Source organism: Dendrobium catenatum, unplaced genomic scaffold (genome assembly GCF_001605985.2).
Source record: "Dendrobium catenatum unplaced genomic scaffold, ASM160598v2 fragScaff_scaffold_716, whole genome shotgun sequence".
NCBI classification, from domain to species: Eukaryota; Viridiplantae; Streptophyta; class Magnoliopsida; order Asparagales; family Orchidaceae; genus Dendrobium; species Dendrobium catenatum.
This window is the reverse complement of record NW_021319178.1, coordinates 18,371,196-18,393,463: the sequence shown is the minus strand read 5'-3', so window position 1 is coordinate 18,393,463 and position 22,268 is coordinate 18,371,196. Positions and strand designations below refer to the sequence as shown.

Here is a 22,268-nt window from a genome sequence, read left to right as displayed (position 1 = left end):
TGACAAAAAAGTAATTATATAAAATTTACTTTAATATACAAGATTACTTAAAAAAATAATTATACGCAGCTCTCATTGATTTGTTAGTTAGGAGTTTGGCTCCCAACTAAGAGGTTCTCTGTTTGAATCTCATTGTCTGCTTGCATAATCGTAGAGGTCAACTTGATATGTTGTACTCACCTCAAAAATTGCTAACTTTAGGTGAGTTCGTTGGAAGACTGATAAATTACTTTCAATTAAGGTTGAGTGATCCAAATTATATCAACTTGGATTGAAATGACTCAGGCTTCGTTTGAGATGGCTTTTTTAATGCTTCATAAAACAGCTTTCTAGTACATAAATAAAAAATTTTGTACTAAAAAGTTGTTTTAAGAAGCAGAAAGAAAGTCGTTTCAAACAAAGTCTTAGTTTGGACTTGACTAATTTGACTTGAATTGGGTTTTATGGATATTTAGTTATACAATCTTGATAAATTTTTTTGAAATTTTCATTCATTAACTTAATTGCCATTCACCTACTAATCAATGCAAATAGTATCAAACAAAATATTAGTTTTAATTAGTTTTTGTTAGCTTAAGAATTTTTTTGAGCCAGTCTCAAAAAAAAATATTTATCGTGCCGAAGGGCCTCGCTGGTGCAACGCGTAACCGACTGGCGCAAGGAAGAAGTCGTCACCTGCTGGAGCTCGCTTGGGGAGGGTGTAGAGGAGTTCACGGCGCGTGAAGGAGAAAAGGAACTTGCGAAACTAGAGGTGATGGTGACAGAGCAAGCAAGCCCTAAATTGTGGTTAAATCTCGTTACCAAGCAGTCCCTGAGTAAGGATCAAGTGCGCTGATCCCTAAGTTGCTTACTTTTCCCGATTGATATCGGATCAGATCTCTCGTCTTCGGATTGCATTTTCTTGGATCTGAGATATTGGGATAAACCATGATCGGCGTTGGCGGGAAGATCAAACAATACTCAAGCGTGCTTGAGAAGCCCCTCAGCAAGGGTAGGCAAGAGGTCAGTTTTTTTTTTTTTTCCATTGTTAGTCTATCTCATTCTCAGCACAGATCATCACAAAATGTTACTTATGGTTTTATTCAGTTGCATCAAATTTTGATGAAGATGCGACACTTAAATACGTGCTTTTACCGTGGAGAAGATGGGGGAGAGACTCAGAGTTAGGGAGGGAGTGCGAAGGAAATTGGCCTATGGGCCGGGAGGTCGAAGAAAGGGAGAGGAAGGGCAAGCCAAAGGGGGAGATGAGTGGAAAACTTGTTTGAATTGTTTAAGCAAAACTTATATAATCGAAAAATAGATTATTCATAAATCAAATTATTTTTTGAAACAATAATATAACTATAGCGAAAGAAAATAAGCGTGACTACTGATAGTAGCCTCTACCCTTAAAGTAGAGAACAATCTCTTAGCCGCTGTTGCTTCCAAGGTTACTTAAATGACACTTTCTTCTCTTATATTGCAGTAAGTTCTGATGAAAGTATTGTAAATCACAGTCCTTTAACCCATGAACATATACAAATAAGCAACAAAGAGAACAAAGATATGCATACTGGGAAGAGGTTCTGTAGAAGCCACGAAGAGGTTCTGTTGAAGCCATGAAGAAGAAGTATGAGCATTTCTTATCAACCGGCTGTGTTAAGAAGGAATCTTCCCACATCTTGATTTCCATTTCTCTAGAGTCTAGCCTAAAAAGAGGAAATCTCGTATTGTTTTTTGACTCATTATTATATTTAATTAAAAAATTATCTTATTTTCTTAAATTAAGAATGGATAAAAGTCAACAGAGCTACCATCACAATTTTCATTAAAAAACCATCACACATACACCTAGCACGAGTAGAGCCCTATATCTAGATAGGATTATATATTATGATCAAAATACCCCAACCAATAGAAAGACTAATCGATTCAAACATAAAATAAAATAAACAAGAATATTTCATAACATATAGTTTTTTCTGTAATATGATTTTAAAGAAATTTATACCTTGCATTGGTCAGATGTCATTCCAACCGGTCTAAAAGAAAGTCCTCTTTGAAGAGTTTGAACATGGCGACCATGCAGGTGGTGATAGCAGAACTGATTCATGTGCATCTTGTGGCTTGATTGCACAATTCAATACACATGTGACAAGATTCAAAAGTTTTGCATCTGTAAATGATTGGAAGTGACAATGGTTAAAACACAAACTTGACATTAGGAATTGTGAGGGAACTTACAACATTCCAGGGAATTAGGGAGCATCATGTAACTCCATCACAAGATGTAAGAGAGCAAAATCATTAGGCGCTATTGCTTAGGCTCAATATGATGCCCGAGCACAACTTGATGACCAACAACAAGAATATAATCATGTATTACCATGAACCTTAAGATCATGTTTCATGTTTGATATTTTTCTAAGTTTTTTTGATATTGAATGCAATCAAGCCATTTGATAGGTCTCAAATTAGTGTTTAGGCTTGTAGTCTCAGGTATTTCCAAAGCCTATTTTAGTTGATTCTATACCTAATAGACAATGTTGCAATTCTAATATACACTAATAAGATCATTATGCATGTTGTTTTAAGCTCGATTGTTGTGGAAATGAGTCATTTGTTGTCACTCAGCCCATAGTGGACATAGTGGACATAAAGATAAAGTTTTGAATGATAACATCTTTATTTGAGGTATAAATGAAGGCATGTTCCTAACCATTTACTATGATTATCTTGATATTGGCATTTTCAATGATCCAAAAATTATGCCCATCTGCCCTTTTTCAAATCGACAAGGTAATAGTAATAGCTATGAAGCAAATGATTCATGCCCCCAATGACTCTCTCCCAACCCAACATGTTGAGCCTCCACACCCCAAGAAGTTTAGATCATGAGAATCATACTTGCTCAAATGATTGATCCTATAAAGGGATTTCCTTAATGAAGGAGGGGGTGTCTCTTCTAGTGCAAAGAGTCACCTTCTTGGGCCACAAGTTGCAAATTTTATGACTTAATTTGAAGTCAAAATTTGCATTTTTTACTAGAGAGTTTCTTTTGATAAACTTGAGATGCTAAAATAATGGTCTAAGAAGGTTGATGAACTTAATTATGTTTTGAGGGAGCTTCTTGAGAAGTTAGAGGAATTTAATGCTTTATTATTTAAGTGACTTGAGAAAATGGAAGATTTTGCTACCTCTTTGAGCGAGTGCCTTGTAAAGGTAGAAGACTTAAACATTGCTCTCAAAATGGCTTGGTTTAAGTTGATCTTTGTGGCTTTTGACCCTGATCAACTTGTAATTGTGTTATCTTTCATCAATCAACATGTAGTGAACTTGCTGATTAAATATTTGAATGCTAGGCCCTTTATTTGAGGTATGAAATAACTCATGTGCTTTATCTACTATGATTATCTTGATATTATCACTTGTTGCTAACCACATATTATGGCTATTTTTCTTTTTCATATCATTGAGTTAATAGCAATAGTTGTGATGTAGATGGCAAGTCTGCCCTACAATTAACCCAGCCCAACATGTTTATATAGACTACTCTAAGGAGTTAAGGGATCACATGGGTCATGTTCAATTGAATGTTTGATCCCACTATTATCAATCTAGATAGATTGTTACTTTTTGCATTTTATTTTTTTGGTATTGCTCGATGGAAGTTTTTTTACTTCATTGTAAGTGAAATTTCATAAAATTGTAATGTGATATTGGACTATCTTTATTTATTTATTTAGAATTTGAAACATTTGTTTGAATCATTGCATTGATTACTCCTCGTTAAGTGTGAAGTCTTGAATGGTCTCTCCTATCAAATGCTCAAAAATCACGTGAAAGCTGAATTACTTTTCCCCATTTTTAGTTGGCATTTAAGATTCTTGTGCGACGTGCGGTTTGTGATACTAGGCTAGCTTTTGTGTGTGGTTCATTTACAAGAGTATGTTGCAAGTTGTGGATATTGTAGATTTTGTTACGGTTGAGAGATACGTGGTGCATTTGCTTTGTAGACTAGGGTTTGAGAGTAGTTCACATGCTGTGGGTAATGAACAAGTGGAACAATGAGCAATTTATGTGTGTGTGAGATGCCAACATGAGCAATTGGAGTTGTGGCATGTGGAAAAGGTGGTGATGGGGCATTGGGCTCAGTAATATAATTGGTCAACAAGATGCAAACGAAGATCAGGATAGTATTTCAAAATCAAGAGCAAAATTATAATATATTTGCTTGGATATCAAAATTTTTGGAGAGGGGAAGAGAAAAAAAAATACGTATATAATTTGTAGATATCTACACACACAAATTTGATCTTAGGAGCACTCAATTAGCCTTACAAATAATTATATTTCATTTATATTCAATTAATAATAATTCAATTACAAACCATATGTCTCTTTAAGAATAGTGTTATATGAATAAGGACAAATATTTGAAAGGTAATCTAATTAGATCAAAAATCTAATAAATGTTCAAATTTAAACATAATATTATCCATAACAAGATAAAAAATCTAATAAAATAAATCAAATTTAAAAAGAGAAATTGGAACATGTATTAAAATGAGCCCAAAAAACTTTTAAAATAGACCCAATTCAATTTTATTTTGGATCAATTTAACTTCTTGTGATTGACCTATGATAAATTGGAGCTTTATGGGATGATTTGGCCTCATCTGTATTGCATCAATTAAATTGATGAAGAAAGTAAGAGAAAGAACTCCATAAACACAACATAGATCTCATGAGCACTCAATTGACCTCACAAATTACCATATTTAGTTTACCATCAATCAATAATAATTCAATTACAAATCCTAAAATTCTTCCATTTGAGGAAGATTTTACATCAACAAGTTTCAACGAGAGCACCATATGCTAATATCATTTTTTTATACGAATAGTTCAATGATCGAATGCTTAGCAAGTTAAGCCAAGATTTGCAATGTAACCAAAAATAAATGAAAGAAATACTCTTATGACCCATTTAAATTCATTTTTTTGTTTTCATACATTCCTTCCAATTCTTAAGAGAATGTTCTCTTTGCTTTTATTTAACATAGGAACAACCCTTATGGAGAAAAAAAAACCCCTCCTTGGTATTAATATATGTGCCCAAGTGGTAGGGTGTCCAATCCTAGATCAAATAAAGATAAACTATCCAATGATTCCTTTTTTTTTGGCAAAGTAATTGTGCCTACTTTTTTTTAAATAAACTAAAGAGTTCATATTAATTAGGAGATTCTTTTGAAAATTACTTCATTTCATGAGCGTCATTATTTAGCTGTCTCGAGGAGTTTTTTATTCACTCAATGTATTATAGATTTGATGAATCGAACCAAGTGGCTATTTTTGAGTAATCTATTTTGAGAATGGTGCTAGTTTAGTTTAGAAGGTTAACAAATCTTTTTTCATATTTAATCCCAACCATCAACATCTGAGGATGGAACATTGCCATGATCTATATTCGTTGGGCCCCATATGATTGATCAAATATTGGTGTCCAAATTATGAAATTAACAACACATTCCAGTAGTTTGTTCAATATGCTCACTAGCATCTAATTATTCTCTTTAGTGCAACTTTTTTCAACCTGTTAAATTGACCATAAGTCATGCTTACCCTAGTTAGTCTTCATCCCCTTTTGACTCTTAGGGATTGATCGATTTCCTTCCTTGACCGACCAATGCATCCCTGTTTGCATGCTTACTTCCTAGCTCTCTATCAGTCCTCTTAACTCATCGTAGGATTGATTGCTTGCAACCCATAATATTTACAATTAAAATTGCTTGTTCATGCTAATGCGTAATCGACATTCAGTATCTTGTAGTATGGTATGAAACCACCTCTTAATATTTCTCTTATCTATTCCAATGATATCATGCACTACACCCCTATCACTAAGTAAAAGCTATTGCCTCATGTCAGACTTGCCGTCTGAAAGAACATCAACATGCTAGACCCAGTGCCCTATTGGTTTGACACATGCTCCTTCTCCCTTAATCACTTAGCTTCTATTGACATGAGCTTACTTATCACAGTCACCTAAAGGATTCTTGTAGCATAGCTTGTGCATATAAATAGGTCTTCTTCGAACCATTTAGGGGTAGTTCACAATTTAAGCAATATAATAAATTCTTTGTATTTTTTCCCTCTACTTTCATCATATTCCGTCTCCTCCTTTTTTGTAAAGAGTTCATATCTAGGTATATTCTTTCGTTATTGTGTAACCTTCTTGTAGGATAGTTTGTTGTTGATTTTGAATAATAATTTGATTCAACTCGAGTTATTCCTATGAGGCCTTTGTTATTCAAGGTTTACATGTGTCAAGCCTATATTAGTTTGAAATGGTGTGATGATTTTGACATTTACAACAATCAATCTGTGCACCATGTTTGAGGCTGTTCAAAATTAAGTGTGCTATTTTGAATTTCAAATCCCAACCATATTAAAGAGTCATTACAATTTACAAGCCCATGGAATCACTAATTTGGTTAAACTTAAATTGAATTTGGACTTGTGCAAATATGCAATTGACTTTGGACTTGGACTTGTGTGCAAACTTTGATTAAATTTTAATCGATTTTGGACTTGCACAAACTTTAGAATCTAAACGGTTTGCATGGATAATGCTGTTGATGAAATCAATAATGATGATCTTTGCATAACTTTGACTTCAAATTCTGAATTAATTAAATAGAAATGATCTAGATTGTCATTACATAAAGTGAATATTTGACTTTCATAAACCTTTTATAACTATGATGGTATGGTCTTTCCCCTATAGCCCTGAATACAAAAAAATAGAAAACAAAAGAGAACAAATGCCCTCCTCTGGGTACTTACCCATTTAAAAGGTTAAAATGCTAGGTTATTGCTCTTTCATTCTTTTTTTTTTCTTTTTTAATTATCTTACTGTTTTGATGGTACTAATGCTTTATTCTAATAAATTCTGAGAAAATGAAACAGATAATGTATAAATATATTATATAAATATGAATGATTGAGATCAGTTATTAATGAGATTTCTTAGAAAATTCTGAAAGATACATTGAATTTATTAAGACATACATTTTTGGAATAATGCCCAATGTTCTATTTTGCAGGTTAGCCTGAGTGCATTTGCATTTTTGTTTTCAGAGTTGGTGCAATACAATCAGACTCAAGTTGATAATATTGCAGAGTTAGAGCGGAGGTAATAATTTTTTTATGTTACATATAATCTCATATTCTTTGTACAAGTCTTCCGATTCTTGTTAATGCGATAACAAAACTTTCAATTTTGTGTCATTTGGTTGCTCCTGTTTGTTCCATATATCCAATATTACAGCACATATATTTGATTGTTTATATAATACAAAAAAGCCTATGACAATTTATTTGTTAGTTATATGACCAAAACTACTGTCATGGTGCCGAGTGTTGTGCTATCTGTAAGGAGCAATGCTAAACTTTCCAAACAAAAGTTTCCCAACGACATTCATGGCCATTGATAGCTCACCTGTGGTTCACAGTCAGTTATCTTCAATAGGAACATGCAATTTTGATGGTTTTTGGATGACATTTCTTTTGGTGTATATCATTTTTCGTATAAAACCATTAATAAACCGCATAGCCAGGGTTTATAAATAGTTCTTCTCCAAATGCTTTATGAGATTTTAAACCTACTTTATACATATTTTGCATGACTTTCAACAATATTGTCTTTATTATACCCTTTTCCTAATCAATAGCTCCATGGATTTAATGACAATATCTACTTATCCTCTCGCTTTTGTTGGACGTTGCCAAACCACTTAGTCTAGCCTTGATTGCCTCTTCTTCAATAGGCTATTCTTCCATATTCTCTTTAATAAAATTATTTCTCTTTATATTCTTTCTGATTTTACTTTGTCCATTTTAACATTCTTAATTTTGTCATACTTAGCTTGACTATTAATGAATTGTTCCTCGTCCAATATGGATTCACATAACATAATCGGTCTGATTGTTTATTTTATCAAATTTACCTTTAATCTCTATGATCATCTCTTACTGCATATTGCTCTTGTGTTATTTTCCCAACTAAATTACACAATTTTGACTCTAGAAGTTATTCCTCATTTTTTATCACACTATATTATGTAAGTCAATAGGTGTGATTGCAAAGGAGTTGTGTTCATCTTGTATAAAATTTACCAAAGCATGAAGAGTACTGCTGACCAATGTTCAAAGCCACCACTAACCAGCATGAAGTGTAGTGCCGACCAATGTTCAAGGCCACCAGTAACAAGCAAAAAAGGGTTTTTGCAAATTCACTCTTAGCAAAGTGAATCATAAGACTTTTGCTCGCGACATAGACTCGGGACCTTCTTCACGATTGTCTTTTCAAACTCTTTGGCACAATAAGAAATGGACAATTTTCATTGCCATATAACATGCAAGTTCCAAATTTGAATTGAAATTAGAGTATTAATAGAAATTATTGATGAGAGCTGTAGAGATATATTAAAACATGTAAGAGTAATCAAATGAAGATTCTAGTTTTTTTATCATGAAAGTATCTTAAAATTAGCCTACATAGTTATGCTTGCTATTTTTGAAGGAAACTCAATATTGACTTATACTTAATTATATTCACTAAAATTATTTACCATGTACTCAAGTTTTGTGTTAGTCCCCAACCCTTATATTTTATAAATTTTCATAAGTATTCTAACATATTACTTTTTTTAGGAGGGCTCTCACCTATCTAAGTTATACCATGTGAAAATAACATCATCTAAGTACTTCGTTTTGCATATTTTTTCAAGCATATTCATAATCATTATGAAAAGATACAAATTTAATGTTGGTCATACAAGTGACGATTCTATGATTGAAAATAATTTTTCAGAAGTGCGATGCATAAGGCGAAACACACAAACTTTTGTTCTACAAAGTACATAACAAAAAAGTAAAGTGCTTTGATTAATTTAAGTGCATCCTACATTTTTTCTATAGTTATACTAATAACATGTAGCAAAGCTTGAGAAAATCTTTTTTATCATGTCAATTAAGTACATATTATGATAAGCCAAAAAATTAAGTCAAATATGGTAGAATAATGAATTTATCAAGGCACTATTACTAGATAATATGGATGATATGTTATGGTGGCATTTGAAGATTTAAATTTGTTTGTGAACAATATTATTTCCTTGGAGAATATAAAAAAATTATGAATTCCTCATAAGCTAGAAATCAATATGAACTATAAATCTATATTTAAAGTGAATTGTAATTTTTCTTTTAATTAAACTAAATGAAGAAATACAAAACAATTGGAGATAAGTAGTTAAATGACAGTATGATCAAATCAGGGTTGTAACAAGAAAAATAGTAATGAAAGAAAACCAAGCAAATCACAAAAGGGTAAAAAACAACTATGTTATTAAAATAACTTCTGTAAGCAAAGTTTGCTCTTCGAATGCTTTGGATTTTAAGCTAAGCATTCTCTTCCTTTTTTCAAAGAGCGTTTTATTTCTCTCCAATGCTTTGGGTTAAAGTGAAACTCTTCTGTAAGCAAAGTTTGCTCTTCGAATGCTTTGGGAGAGGGCCCCAAATTTTTGCAAGCAAATGAAACTCTTCCTATAACTTAAAATATACTCAAAACACTACAAAAAAATTACATAAGATAAAGCGACAACACTTGCACAAAACAAAACATAACTTTAATATTATAAAAGGACTTACAAACGACACATAAACTTTGGCATAAACACCTTACAAACTTGGAAACATAAAGACACCTAAAGTTGCTTGCCAATCGTTGCTTTGAGAAGAAGGACGCCTAAAGTTGCTTGCTAATCGTTGCTTTGAGAAGAATGATACTGGTGGAATGAAACTTGCAGAGAGACGAAAGAGATTAGAAGCCGAGATGGAAGGGAGATAAGCTCGCATGCTTTCTCAAAGAGTAGAAGAAAAAGAAGAAGCGGACAAAGCTCTCAAGCTTTTCCAAGAAAAACCTTCAGTTTTTCCATTACAAAAACAACATTTTCACTCTCTTTTAAACATCTCCTATTTATATGCAAGAAAGGGGAGCTAAATAGCCACTATAACTACTAATTAATTCAATTAAAAAGAGCAATTGAAAGGACAAAAATTCAGTCCAGATTTCAGTCCAGAAACAGTCCAGAAATCTGTCCCAAAACAGCAAAAATTGCAGCAGAAAAACTGCATAGAAATCAGGGAAAAACTCATGGAATTCCCCCCAAACAGCCACCACATCAGTCCCCAAATGGCACAGCAAAAACAGAGAAAAGAAATCCACGGAACCAAGCAAGGAACCGCAGAACCGAGCAGCCCAGCACGGAACTGAGGAGCCAGCCGCAGGAACCAAGGGGGAAAGGCACGGGAATTAGCCAGCCAGCACAGGAACCAAGAAGCCATCCGTGGGAACCAAAGGGCCAAGGCACGGGAAAGCCACCTAGCACAGGAAACCGAACAGCCATTCACGGAAATCCAAAGGACAAAGGCATGTGAAAATAGCCAGCACAAGAAAACAAATAGACAAGGGGAGGTGAAGAGGCAAGTGAAGAAATCAAAGAGACAAAATGAACCAAATAAAGATAATTTATGAGCTAAATTAAGTAGTAGGAAAGCATTTATGAGCTGAAATATAAGTAGAAGAAGCTCATTAATGAGCTGATTTTAGAAGCTCGCCAAAATTTAAAATCAACTTGTTTTGAACCCCCCCGCCTACATCAGCTTTGGGTTGCTTTACTTCTATGAACTCTTTGGATTTCTCAATTGCTACATCTAATTTTTTCATTATCGTATTAACTGGTTTACTTTTACGTGCATGCATCAATGAACTTTTTATAACGCTGGTTTAAAACTCTTTGGATTAACTCTAGATATTGTTTGAACATAAGAAATTTTCTCCATTCATCATAAATTGCGAATACATTTTAAAAGGGAGGGGAAGCCAAATCAGCTAACTAAAATAGGGGCTAGATCTAGAAAATCCAATGTTCAACACTTGGATTAAGGAAGACTCCATAATCATGTTATGATTTTGGAATTCTATTCCTTTAGAAATCAGTGGAAACGGCTTTTTCCTAATTTTTGCTTGGGAAATATGGGAAATCATTCATTAAACATATTCTAAAATGCAAGATGCTGTCTTTATCTATGAAATAAAGATGAGGATATTATCAGCAAAACAATATACTCATTTTATCATATAATACTGTGATCTAATGAAGAGATTTTGTCTTGTGGTGGTATCATATGTTGAAGACATTTGTAGAAAAGGCTAAGAATTTTTGAATTAATGGGCAATCTTATTGTTGATTTTGATCAAATTTAAATACTAGTGCCGGGAATAGAGACATTACTATCATAATGAAGCTTTTATCCTAATCCGTGCATAGGAAAGTGGAAGTGTGATGTTGGACTCCTATAATATGGTTCCTCAGTTATGATTGCTAGAAAGTTCAAAGCTAATTAAGGTAAATGGAGAAATCTGACACAAAGCAATAAATCATATAGTACTAAGTTAAAATGAGAAGAAATATTGTGCACATATCGAAAATACCTCATCGTATAAGGGATAATTATTATTCTCATATGAAAACTTGTATTCAAGTGGAATGGAGGATATTGTGGTAATGGACTTTCTCATGATAAACCCAATCCCCATTAAGATGGAAACCTGAAGAAGGATAAAATTAATAAACTCTTAGATCTTTTATACTTCCTTTACTATTCATGCTCATCAACTCAATTTGGTACCATTTTTCTTTTGCTTTTAGTGCCTCTGATTTCCCATGCAATAACTCTTAGATCATAGATTTAGAGTCTACTAATCATATGACTCATAATTCAATGAGCTTCAATACTTGTAATCCATACCCTATTATTAGAAAAATAATAACGGTTGCGTGCTAGAAAATATGCGGCGGTAGAGTTTGTAAATTCGCGTTCGAGCGTTACACGTATATTTAACACACAAACAGGAAAATGAAAGAACATCGGGATTTATACGTAGAAAACTCAAAAAGGGAAAAAACCACGGGGCCTCGCCCAGTTGTAAAATTCCACTAGCGTTTTTGTAAATTACAAGAAATTGATTCGTCCCACAAATCGGGACGATCAAATTACAACTTGAAGCAAATTTACAAAGTTTTGCAGAATCCCGTCGTTTCCCAAAAATCCGGCAAAGTTCCGGCGTATTCAGGCGGCGGGAAGAGCTCCGGCGATGGTCGAGGAGGAGAGGATTCGCCTTTTCCCATTTTCCTTCTTCTTCTCTTCTTCTTCTCTCTCTTCACTTGAGTTCCCTTTGTGAAGAATGAGGGCTCTATTTATAGTTTTTCTGGAGTGACATGACTCGTAAATAGGTGTGAGATCATGGACAAATAGGAAGTGGTTTGAATGGACGGCCGATATTGAACCCTTCGATCGTGCACAATTCGTTGGATATTTGAAGGCCTTAATGATGTCGGAATTCGGCGATCTTGGGCTCGTTGGATTCGTCTCGTCGAGCCGCTCGATTCGAGTATAAGCTCGTTAAAATCGGAGACCGTTTGGTAACTCAAATTGCGGTTTGAATCTTCCAACAGCGCTTCGGGTCCTTGATTCGGACTCATTTGGGCTCGGATTGGGTTGAACTTGGTGTCGTTGGGTTCGTATTTCCGAGACGCTCAGTTTGACTGTAAGCTCGCTAAAATTGGAGTTCGGGTGCTTCCGGATTTAATTTTTGAAGTTTCCAACTAGCTTTTTGCCTCGAGATTCGTGCCCGATCAAGCCAATTTTGTGATGCCGTATCAATACTATTGCACTTGATGAATCAATAGTTGTTGCTAGCCATTGCACAATAAATGTAGACCTTTTTTTAGTCCCGAAAGAATTCTTACTTGTTCTAAATCCATCCACCATTCCTATATCAATTTATAAAATTATTTTGGACCTGAATTACAAAATAACCTTCCTCCATCATCAGTGTATTTTTAGGATTAATTCATGGTGAGGACGAATGGATCTATTTAGGAGAAGAATGGACTCCACTATCTTGAAAAAAATGAGCCCTGACAATGGATGCAGACAATCTTTTTCTTGCCCAAAATCTTTCACCGGTCAATTAAGTAAGATTTGGCTTCAACGTCTCTAACTTGGACATCCTCATATTGATCTCCTTAAAAATATGTGCTCCCATCCTATTTCAAAATTTATGATACTAGCAATTTCTTGTGTGATACTTGTGAATGCGCTTAACATCATCATGCATCTTATCTATTAAATAATAATACCCTCCTTGTCATTTATCCCTAACACGCACTGTATATAGGGTCTTATTTATGATTTTGCAAGAATTACTCGATTATTTTTCATGAAAGAAACTAAGTAGCATCTTTCCTATCTTTCACAAAATGATAATAACTCTGTTTGGATTTCATAATATTAAAGAGTCTTAAGCTAAAATTTCTCCTCTATAAAAGAAAGAATTATCCATGAATCCTTCTATGTTGATGCTCCTCAACAAAATGGATTGGTTGAATAGAAAAAATAGACATATTATTATTATTGTTATGGGCTATTGTTTCAAAATGATGTCCCTAAGTACTTTTGGGGTGAAGCTGCTCTAGTAACTACATTCTTAATAAATGAGATTCCATTTAGAGTTTTATGGTATAAAAATTTCTCTCCAAATGTTATACAAATTTTAACAAATTCTAGTATATTCCATTTGTTTGTTTTATTTGTTCTTGTTCATTCTTATAATAAAAGCAAATTTTACCCAAGAGCTTAAAATTTGTTTGCTAGTTACTCAAACTCCCAAAAAGGATATAGGTTTTATTGCCCAATTATTGAAACAGTTTTGGATGTCACTTCTCATAAAAATGAATCCTTTTATCTTGATAATATGTCCATTTTCAATTGCCAACCTTCCATTATATCTGCTTCTAAAATATTCATGAATCCACAACAAAATTCATCAATTTATTCTTGAAGCTGCTTAAATAAATTTTTTTTGAAATTTCCTCTTAAAAAGAACCATTCTAATGAGAGATGATAGAATTAAATATCACTACTCCAAGTCATTTATGCTCAAGAATTAAAGCTCCAATTTCAACTCATTAGTATATCCAATAGTCCAAACCAAGTATGGAACTTACATCCATTACTATTTGTGATAATCATGTTTAGATTAATATAGACCCCAATTTGGATTTCCCCATTTCTCTAAGAAAAAAGTTGCACCCAATATTGTACCTTTCATTTTATGTCCTTCAATTAACATTAACTCTATCAACATTCCTCAAATCTACAAGAGGTTCTTAAGAATAAACAAACCATCAAAGAGGAAAAAATGACACTACGAAAGAATGGAATATGGCAAGTTGTTGATGATGAGGACAACAATAAAAAATTCGACGCGTCTACCATCAGATGAATTGCATATCGATGGCTACGATTCTGAGTCTCTATTTATGATGCATTTATGTATTTCTTTTATTTATATTTCAGTTTTTACCATTGTACCCCTGTGAGGGATCTCTTTTATGTTGTAGTTCCGAGGGCATTTAAGTCTTTTATTTTCTTGATTTTGGAGGCCTATATATTAAGGCCTTAGCCATTCTCCTAGCTACTTAAATTGAAGAGATCCTCAAGATTTAATCTCTTTAATTTAATTACCCTTATTTGGAGACCACTTAAATTCCTCCCCAATTCCCTCCCTCATTCTCCTAGCTGCCACCCCTCTTGACTCTCTCTCTCTCTCTCTCTCTCCAATTAATTCCTTTCACTTATTAATGCATGGGTCCACATACATTGTATGTGGACACCTTTTCCCCTCCCTATTAGGCCGGCCCCCCCTCTCTCTCTCTCTCACTCATTAATTCTTCCCATGAAGGCCTCCAATCAATGCCGTTTCCCCAAGGAAAGCCGCCCCCACATAGTCCTCCATTATTGGACATTCAAATTTGAAATTTCCTCCCTCCCTTCATACTAAAATTTTGAATTTATACTTCAGATTTTAGTTTAAGTCCCCTCCATCCCACTAAATAAAATTGGAGTTCCACATTGGCCCTTTTCCTAGTCTTGGTCGAACCCACCATCCTCCCTCCATTATTTCTCTATTCCCTTGCTACACATACAACCCAAGGAAGAAGATACGCCACTTCTCGGTCTACCGCCCTCTATGGATGGCTGATCCCGAGTTTGACCACGGATTCATCTACGACCATCAAGGCTTAGTGGATATTCTATAATCTCATTTCTTCGGCCTCAATCTGGAAGTTGACGACACCGTTGACGAATACGTCGACCGCATCCTCTTCACCCTGACGTCTACTATTGAAGAACACCAACCCTCCGGACATTGGCGAATCATCGGACATCCACCCGCGTCTTCTCCTCCGGTTAACTTTCCGTGGATCAATACCATAGGCGTCATCTTTCTTTCGGCGGCATCTCTAGGATAGCTGAAGTTGTTCTTCCGCTAACCCCACTATCAAGAGTGAAAGAGAGGAAAACTCGAAGGTGAATTTTCTATTTGTTAAACAGTGGATTTTGTTATTCTGCATCTAGTTTTTTTACAAAATTTTGCTCTTATTTTAAATTGTTCTGTTAATTTTTTGTGTAACTGACTACCAAAGCATAACTGCAACTAAGAAATCATAGATCCTTTTCTTGGTGAAACATTGAGCTTACAATTATCAAAGGTTCACAATTTGTTATTAATTCCTAAGCAATTCCTGTTTTCATATATGTTTCACATCAATTGACCTACCAAAAGTTAAAAGGCTAGTGGGATATTAGTATGTGTACACTTTAAAATGCAAAGTTGATGGGTTCTTAAAAATATAAAAAGCTCGACTAGTAGCTTTGGGATATACTCAAACATATGGGATATATCAAACCTATTTGCTTGTGGCAAAAAGGAATATTTTACATATTCTTTTGTCTCTCGCTTGTATTTTTAACCGAAATGTATTGCGATTTGTTTTAAAAATCTCTCTTCTTATACAAAGACCTAGAAAAAGAGGAGTTTATGGAACCCTCTCATGATTTTGCCAAAGATTTTGATGGCTTTAAAGTATACAAGTTTAGGAAAGCAATATATGATTTAAAATTATCCCCTATATTTGATATTCACGAAATGATACAAGTAAAGGTAAAGGGGTCATACTATCTTTATAAAACATTATGTCATAGTAGAGCTTACTATCCTATTAGTATCTGTGAATGGGATTATTATAATAGGAAATGATATAATTGAAAAAAGAATCCTTATGAGAAGTCTTGTACTAGATTTTGAGATCAAGAAGTTTGGGAGGCTGAAATTTTCTTGGGGGATTGAAGTAGTATATCCTAATGAAGGACTATTTATTTTTCAATAGAAATGTGTTATGTATCTTGAAAGAATTGATACTTTAGACAACAAGACCACTAGCTTGCCTAGTGATCCCAATCATAGGTTGGAAGAAGAGGAAAATGATAGTGTTGTTGACTAAGGAAGGTACAAAAGATTGGTTGCTTATCCAACACAAGATCGGATATTACCTATATTTTTGGTTTGATAAGCCAATTCATGCATGATCCACTGTCGAAACATTTACCAACTATCCATAACATCCTTCATTATCTAAAGGCCACACTAAGAAGAGTAATATTATTTATGAAAAATAAAGAACTTAGTTTAGAAGTCTATGTAGATGGTGGATAGTTTAGAAGTATATGTAGATGGTGGATCAATCAAGTTTATAAGTTAATGATTGCTTTTTATGTCTTGCTTAGAGCTAATTTTGTTATATGGAGAAGTAAGAAGTTGATAGTTGTGATAAGATCAAGTTTTGAACCTAAGTTTAAAGCTATGTATCAATGTATTTGTGAAATCTTATGGCTTAAAATCAACTATGAAGGATCTACGGGATTTTATTGTAACGATAAATCTACAAATAAAGGTTGGAGTAGCGCCAATAGAAGATAAGATTAGAGAGTAACTAGGATACGAAATGAGCATATACGTGAAAAGGTTGGAGTAGCTCTAGTGGAAGATAAGATTACAGAGAGTTGCCTTAGATGGTTTGGTCACATAAAACGACAACTTTCCGATGGCCTGGTTAGGAAAGTAGAGGTATTAGATTTGACTTATGTTAAGAAAGTTAGAGGTAGAACTAAAAAGATTTGGTTAGAAAATATTAGAAATGGTCTTTCTTTATTAGATTTAAACAAGAATTTGACTTTTAACATGACACAATGGATGTAGTGGGACAAAGGCTTGATGTTGTTGTTGCTGATAAATCTACAAATAAAATTGTAAAAATATATTGGGATTGATAGAAACTTCATCAAGAAAAAAGTGGAAAGTGATTTAATTAGCACTTCTTATATTCCTTCAAATAATCTGCTAGCTTATATCATGACCAAAGGGCTATATAATTTAAGATTTCAATAAATTACTTGCAAGTTGGGAATGGTTCTCCTGTTAAAGTGGGAGTGTGGAAGCTAGCGAGAATCCAAGGATCTACCGTAACAATTCAAGTGATCTTGATGTCCTTGTGTGGAATTCCCGCATATCTGAAGTCTAAAATATTGTGTATAAATAATTTTCTTACCTTCACAAATTATAAATGCATATTAGTGTATGGTTATTTTTTTATTTCTTTGCATATAATCAAGAATAATATCTTTCTTTTCTTATGATTTCATTTTTATATTAATAAGGGTAGAAGGGTGGCTGCCTATACAAGAAGAAAAAAACATGAGGCAGTAATTCGTCCATTCTCCACACTTTGTTTTTTTTTTCCTTATTTCATAAAAAAATTATAGATTTTAAACTTATGCCAATTCTGTATGTTTCAAATTTGGCATGAGCTTTTTTTTGTTAAGTCTTCTTCTGAAATAAAATACCATTGAAAACTCGTATTGTTTATGGTTTAGGATACTATTTCATTGTGTTGGAGTAATTGGCATGAGGCCCGTATAAGAAGGCCCTCCATTTACGAATTTGAACGCTTTCTAGAATAGCGTTGTTTTATGTTTATTCCTACACCCTGTGCTACAAAATGTGGTTCTGCGAGTACGTTTCTTTTCTTTACCTGCTACTTGCATCGCCTTCCAATGCTTGTTCTGCATATTCTCTGGTTCTGTTATGTATGTCCTTCCAAAAGAATGGAGCCAATAGTTTAAAAAGCAAAAGAAAATGCTTTTATTGTATATAACTTTCCACTATCCCCTTCTATTGATAGTGCTTTGATAATATATTCAACAAAATATTATTCTACTTATGAAATTTGGCCATATGTAGGATCTCCTTGGAGAGTCTATTGTAAAGTTCAATAATTATGATCGGGACAACCTCTCTGATTTGCATTACTATTGCAGATTAGAAGATGCAGGCTATGCTGTTGGAGCAAGAGTTCTAGAACTCTTTTGTCATAGAGAAAAGGTACGCATGGGACTACTTGTAACATGAATTTCCGTGGAACCTAATATATGTTGTCCAGCAATATGTTCATAACATAAGTTGGTCTAAAAGCTGTTTGAGAAGTTCCAATTTCATTCATATATGATAGATGCAAGATGTCATGAGATTATTTCCTAGCATATGAGGCCTTGAAGCAGAATAACTGCTTGATAATGCTAATGAGACTAAGGCAAAGCCAAAAGAGGTTGGATTTGGGAGGTGCACCTTAAAGAAGTATCATATGTTTATTGATGCTTACATATATGCATACATCTCATTGCTATCTTTGAATTTTTGCATAGATGTATACATCTTGTTTGTCATAAGCTATTGGTGTTATGATCACATACGCTTGGCTTCTAGAATCCAAAGAAGGCTTTCTTAGTCCGAATTTAGTATTCTCTCCTGAGTTCAATGGATTAAGGATATTTAAATTCAATTTCAGTTTGATTTTCTATAGTCTGTGTCCTTTCTTTTTTCTTTCAATGTATTGTCCTTTTTCCCTTCTAGGTTGGGTATGCTGATCATTGCACTTCATGTCTTGGCACTGCTTGGAAAATGAATCTGCTGGCCATGAGTCTAAATCAAGATAAATAAAATAAAGGAAGCTTACTCTTATTTTCTACACGTACCAGTATTCATCTGCACTCCTAAAAAGAATGGGCATTGTCTCCCCTGTGAAGGTCCATGGATTCTTCCCAAATTTGTATGCCCTAAATGGAACCTTTGTTCCCAATTTTGCTGAACTAATATGTTTTTATATAGTATTTTTAATCTTATCATGATCATTGTAGCCTTATCCCAACTTTAGCTTTTTTTCATTCTCTAGATCAGACCTGAAAATGTGTTGAATGACCTTGATGAAGCTTTTGTTCTTTTGAGCCCTTAAAATACTGAAAATCTGAACTGCGTAGGAACATACAGGTTGATACGCATCAATAGTTGGAAAATCCAAGGAAGTGAATTTTGTTTCACATGCTTACATGACCTTGTAGTCCTACAGAGTAAAGAGGTTAAATAGATTTAGTTGAGTTGGCTTTGTTTTCAAAACCATATATGTACTTTGTTGCAGCCTTTCTGTAGTTCTATTTGAGAACTATATATCTCTTCAAAAGGGGATGATTTGCATGCATATTTTTCACAGTTTATATGTTTTTTGAATCGTTCGTTATGGTGGATATGCAATTTACACCGAGTAGGCTATTTGTGAAGTTGTAGCAGCAAAGATGTTCTAATATTCCATTAAGGAACTCTCATATATTGTTCTTAAGATGAGTTAGTGATAGTGGGTGAAGTTAATGTTATGCTTTTATTATTTTGTGAAACTTTGGCTTTTTATTAATAATTTCCGTTTCAGCAGTTGCTTTAAAACTTGTTTCACTTTTGCAGCTGCCGTACCTTTCTGATTTGATTTTTTTATAGATATATTGTAGGTTGTCTTCAATCAGTGTCATGCAACTCTTCAGCATTTATAATATGTTAACTGTAAAATTTAAACTAAATTTAATTTTTCCTGTGTTGAATTGCTTGCTAGACATCAAAACTGCTTAGTTTGTCTGACTTGTCCAGTCATTTCGTTAATGCTCCTCAGTATTATTATACAGGGTAACAGAAGGGAGACAAGACTTTTGGGGATTTTATCCTTTGTGCACACCACTGTGTGGAAAGTTCTCTTCGGAAAGGTCGCTAAAATACCTTTTATAACTTCTGATATAGTGCCTTTAATGTTTCTTGACTTGTTTTTTTTTGGCAGTTAATTCTTGTTAATTAGTTCTAATTTAGTTTTTATGAAATGTTAACTATTTGCTTGTCTGTATTGCTCTCTTTTCACCCATTTTAGACTTCATTTGGGACGGCTTTTTTATTGCCTCTTAAAGCGGTTTTTTAGTACAAAAATTAAATTTTTGTACTAGAAAGCCGCTTTAAGAAGCAGTAAAAAAATTGTCCCAAACGAAGCCTTAGTATATAATCAGACTTATTTTGTTTACTTTCTGACCAGGTAGCTGACTCACTTGAGAAAGGGACCGAGCATGAAGATGAATATATGATAAGTGAAAAAGAACTTCTAGTGAACCGGTAAGATGGTTTATCTCTCATTGTTAGTTTTTCTGGTTATATTCATCTGTCGTTTCCCTGATGTAAGTTTGCTTTCTGTTGTTTACGAAGATTTATATCCATACCCAAAGACATGGGAACATTTAACTGCGGTGCATTTGTAGCTGGGATTGTAAGGGTAAGTTGAAAATGTATCTTTAGTTTTTGTTCCTCCATGGGCTTGCACATCTAATTAGCTATTCTAAATGTTTCATTTGCTGTGAAGGGTGTCTTAGACAATGCAGGCTTTCCAGCTGTAGTGACAGCACATTTTGTACCCATGGAAGGTCAACAACGGCCAAGAACCACAATTTTAATAAAGTTTGCTGATGAGGTTAGTCAGAATATTTATGAGAACTTGAAGAGGTTTATAATTAGCGGAAATTGGAAGGGACATTTGTTGAATAAATATGCTATTAAGTTGATCACTGTTTCATTAGAAACCTAGAAATATATTTTTTCAGCAAGCTTTGTGATGCACCTTGAATATGAAATCAGGCTTTGCCCTCTTGGTTTTGTTGAACCGGCCCTAGTTGGGCCGGATGATTGGGCTAGCTGCCTGTCTCCCCCATAACAATACTCCCCTTCTCAAAATCTACTTTGTTCTTAAGGTGGAAAGTTGAGAATTGTCTTCTGATTGTCTCATATGGCTCCCATGTGGCATCATGCTTGGGCACATCCTTCCACTTAATTAGCACCTCCCGTGTCCCGGTCTCTCCTCTGCGCACCCCCGTGCGCCAATATGTGCGAAATTACAGTCATTTTTAGGTGACTCAGACATCCAAACACAATGGAAAAATCCGTTTTGTGATCAGACATCATTTGGGCGGCTCGCACATCATTTTCGGATGTTGATCGCCAATCTTGACCATTTTCGCCTGATTTGATTGTGAGGGGCTACCTTTTAGGTAAATTCGAAGCTCTGATCTCAACGACGCAGTCCGTTTGACAATCAGAGATCATTTGACTATTTAAGTGACGCGCTCACCCTCCGACCATCACTTGAGTCATCAATTTTGCTCTTTTTTCACATTTTTTGTGTATGGGTCAACACTTTGTTATCATTATGGTGTATTAAAAAATATTTCTTGTCTAAAGCCTTTTATACCATCAAATTGAGGGAGTTGGTGTAGGTAGTTAGTGCTTGGAAGTATTAATAAACGTGATGTAATATCAAAATCTGCTCCATGATCGTCCAGGACGATCTGGGATCGTCCTGGGACGAGCAGTTGAGAATTTGCACCAGAATTTGCCCAGATTTGTTCCAGGTGTTTTTATTAGAACCATACATACTACTATTATTCCCTTGATGAAAAAAAAAAAAAAAAACTCCACTTAGAGTTTGACGTTTGGTGAAGTACCCACCGTCATGACTTATCAATGCCTATAAAAATATTCAAGTTGAGATATGTAGAAAAAAAAAGTGAGATATGGAGAAACTGTGTCAATACCAATATGATGAGCCAAGAGACATAATATTAAGTAGATGGGAAGGGGGATTCAATGGAATTCACTTAAAACTTTGGCTACTTACTCAGCCATAACAATCAGGGATTCACTCACCCAAGCTACTCATTACATTGGAGATTCACTCACTCAAATATTCAATTTTTGCTCTCTCTTTCTTATGCTCTCTCCAAAAACTCATGATGCTAAGCCTTTATAGCACCAAATATGAACTATCTGGCTAGTTAAATGAGGTAGTTGTTGATCAGAAAGTATAATTAAAAGAGATGATTGATGAATGATATGTGATAGT

The 22,268-nt window shown here is 34.2% G+C and overlaps 1 protein-coding gene across 3 annotated transcripts in view; it reads left to right on the top strand.

Annotated features, from left to right (window-relative positions):
• Positions 1-595: 595 nt before the first annotated feature.
• LOC110106976 (trafficking protein particle complex subunit 5) overlaps positions 596-22,268 on the top strand; it is a 23,202-nt gene continuing 1,529 nt past the window's right edge. Inside the window, exons 1-8 of one of the 3 annotated variants that reach the window (XM_020837091.2) lie at positions 596-751; positions 876-1,002; positions 7,089-7,177; positions 18,334-18,397; positions 20,020-20,097; positions 20,415-20,491; positions 20,582-20,648; positions 20,736-20,843. In XM_020837091.2, the coding sequence (XP_020692750.1) occupies positions 928-1,002; positions 7,089-7,177; positions 18,334-18,397; positions 20,020-20,097; positions 20,415-20,491; positions 20,582-20,648; positions 20,736-20,843 (558 nt within the window). In that variant the 5' untranslated portion in view covers positions 596-751; positions 876-927. Of the gene's footprint in view, positions 797-875; positions 1,003-7,088; positions 7,178-18,333; positions 18,398-20,019; positions 20,098-20,414; positions 20,492-20,581; positions 20,649-20,735; positions 20,844-22,268 lie in introns of all 3 variants that reach the window. The other 2 variants (XM_028696149.1, XM_028696148.1) reach the window with 2 other exon arrangements.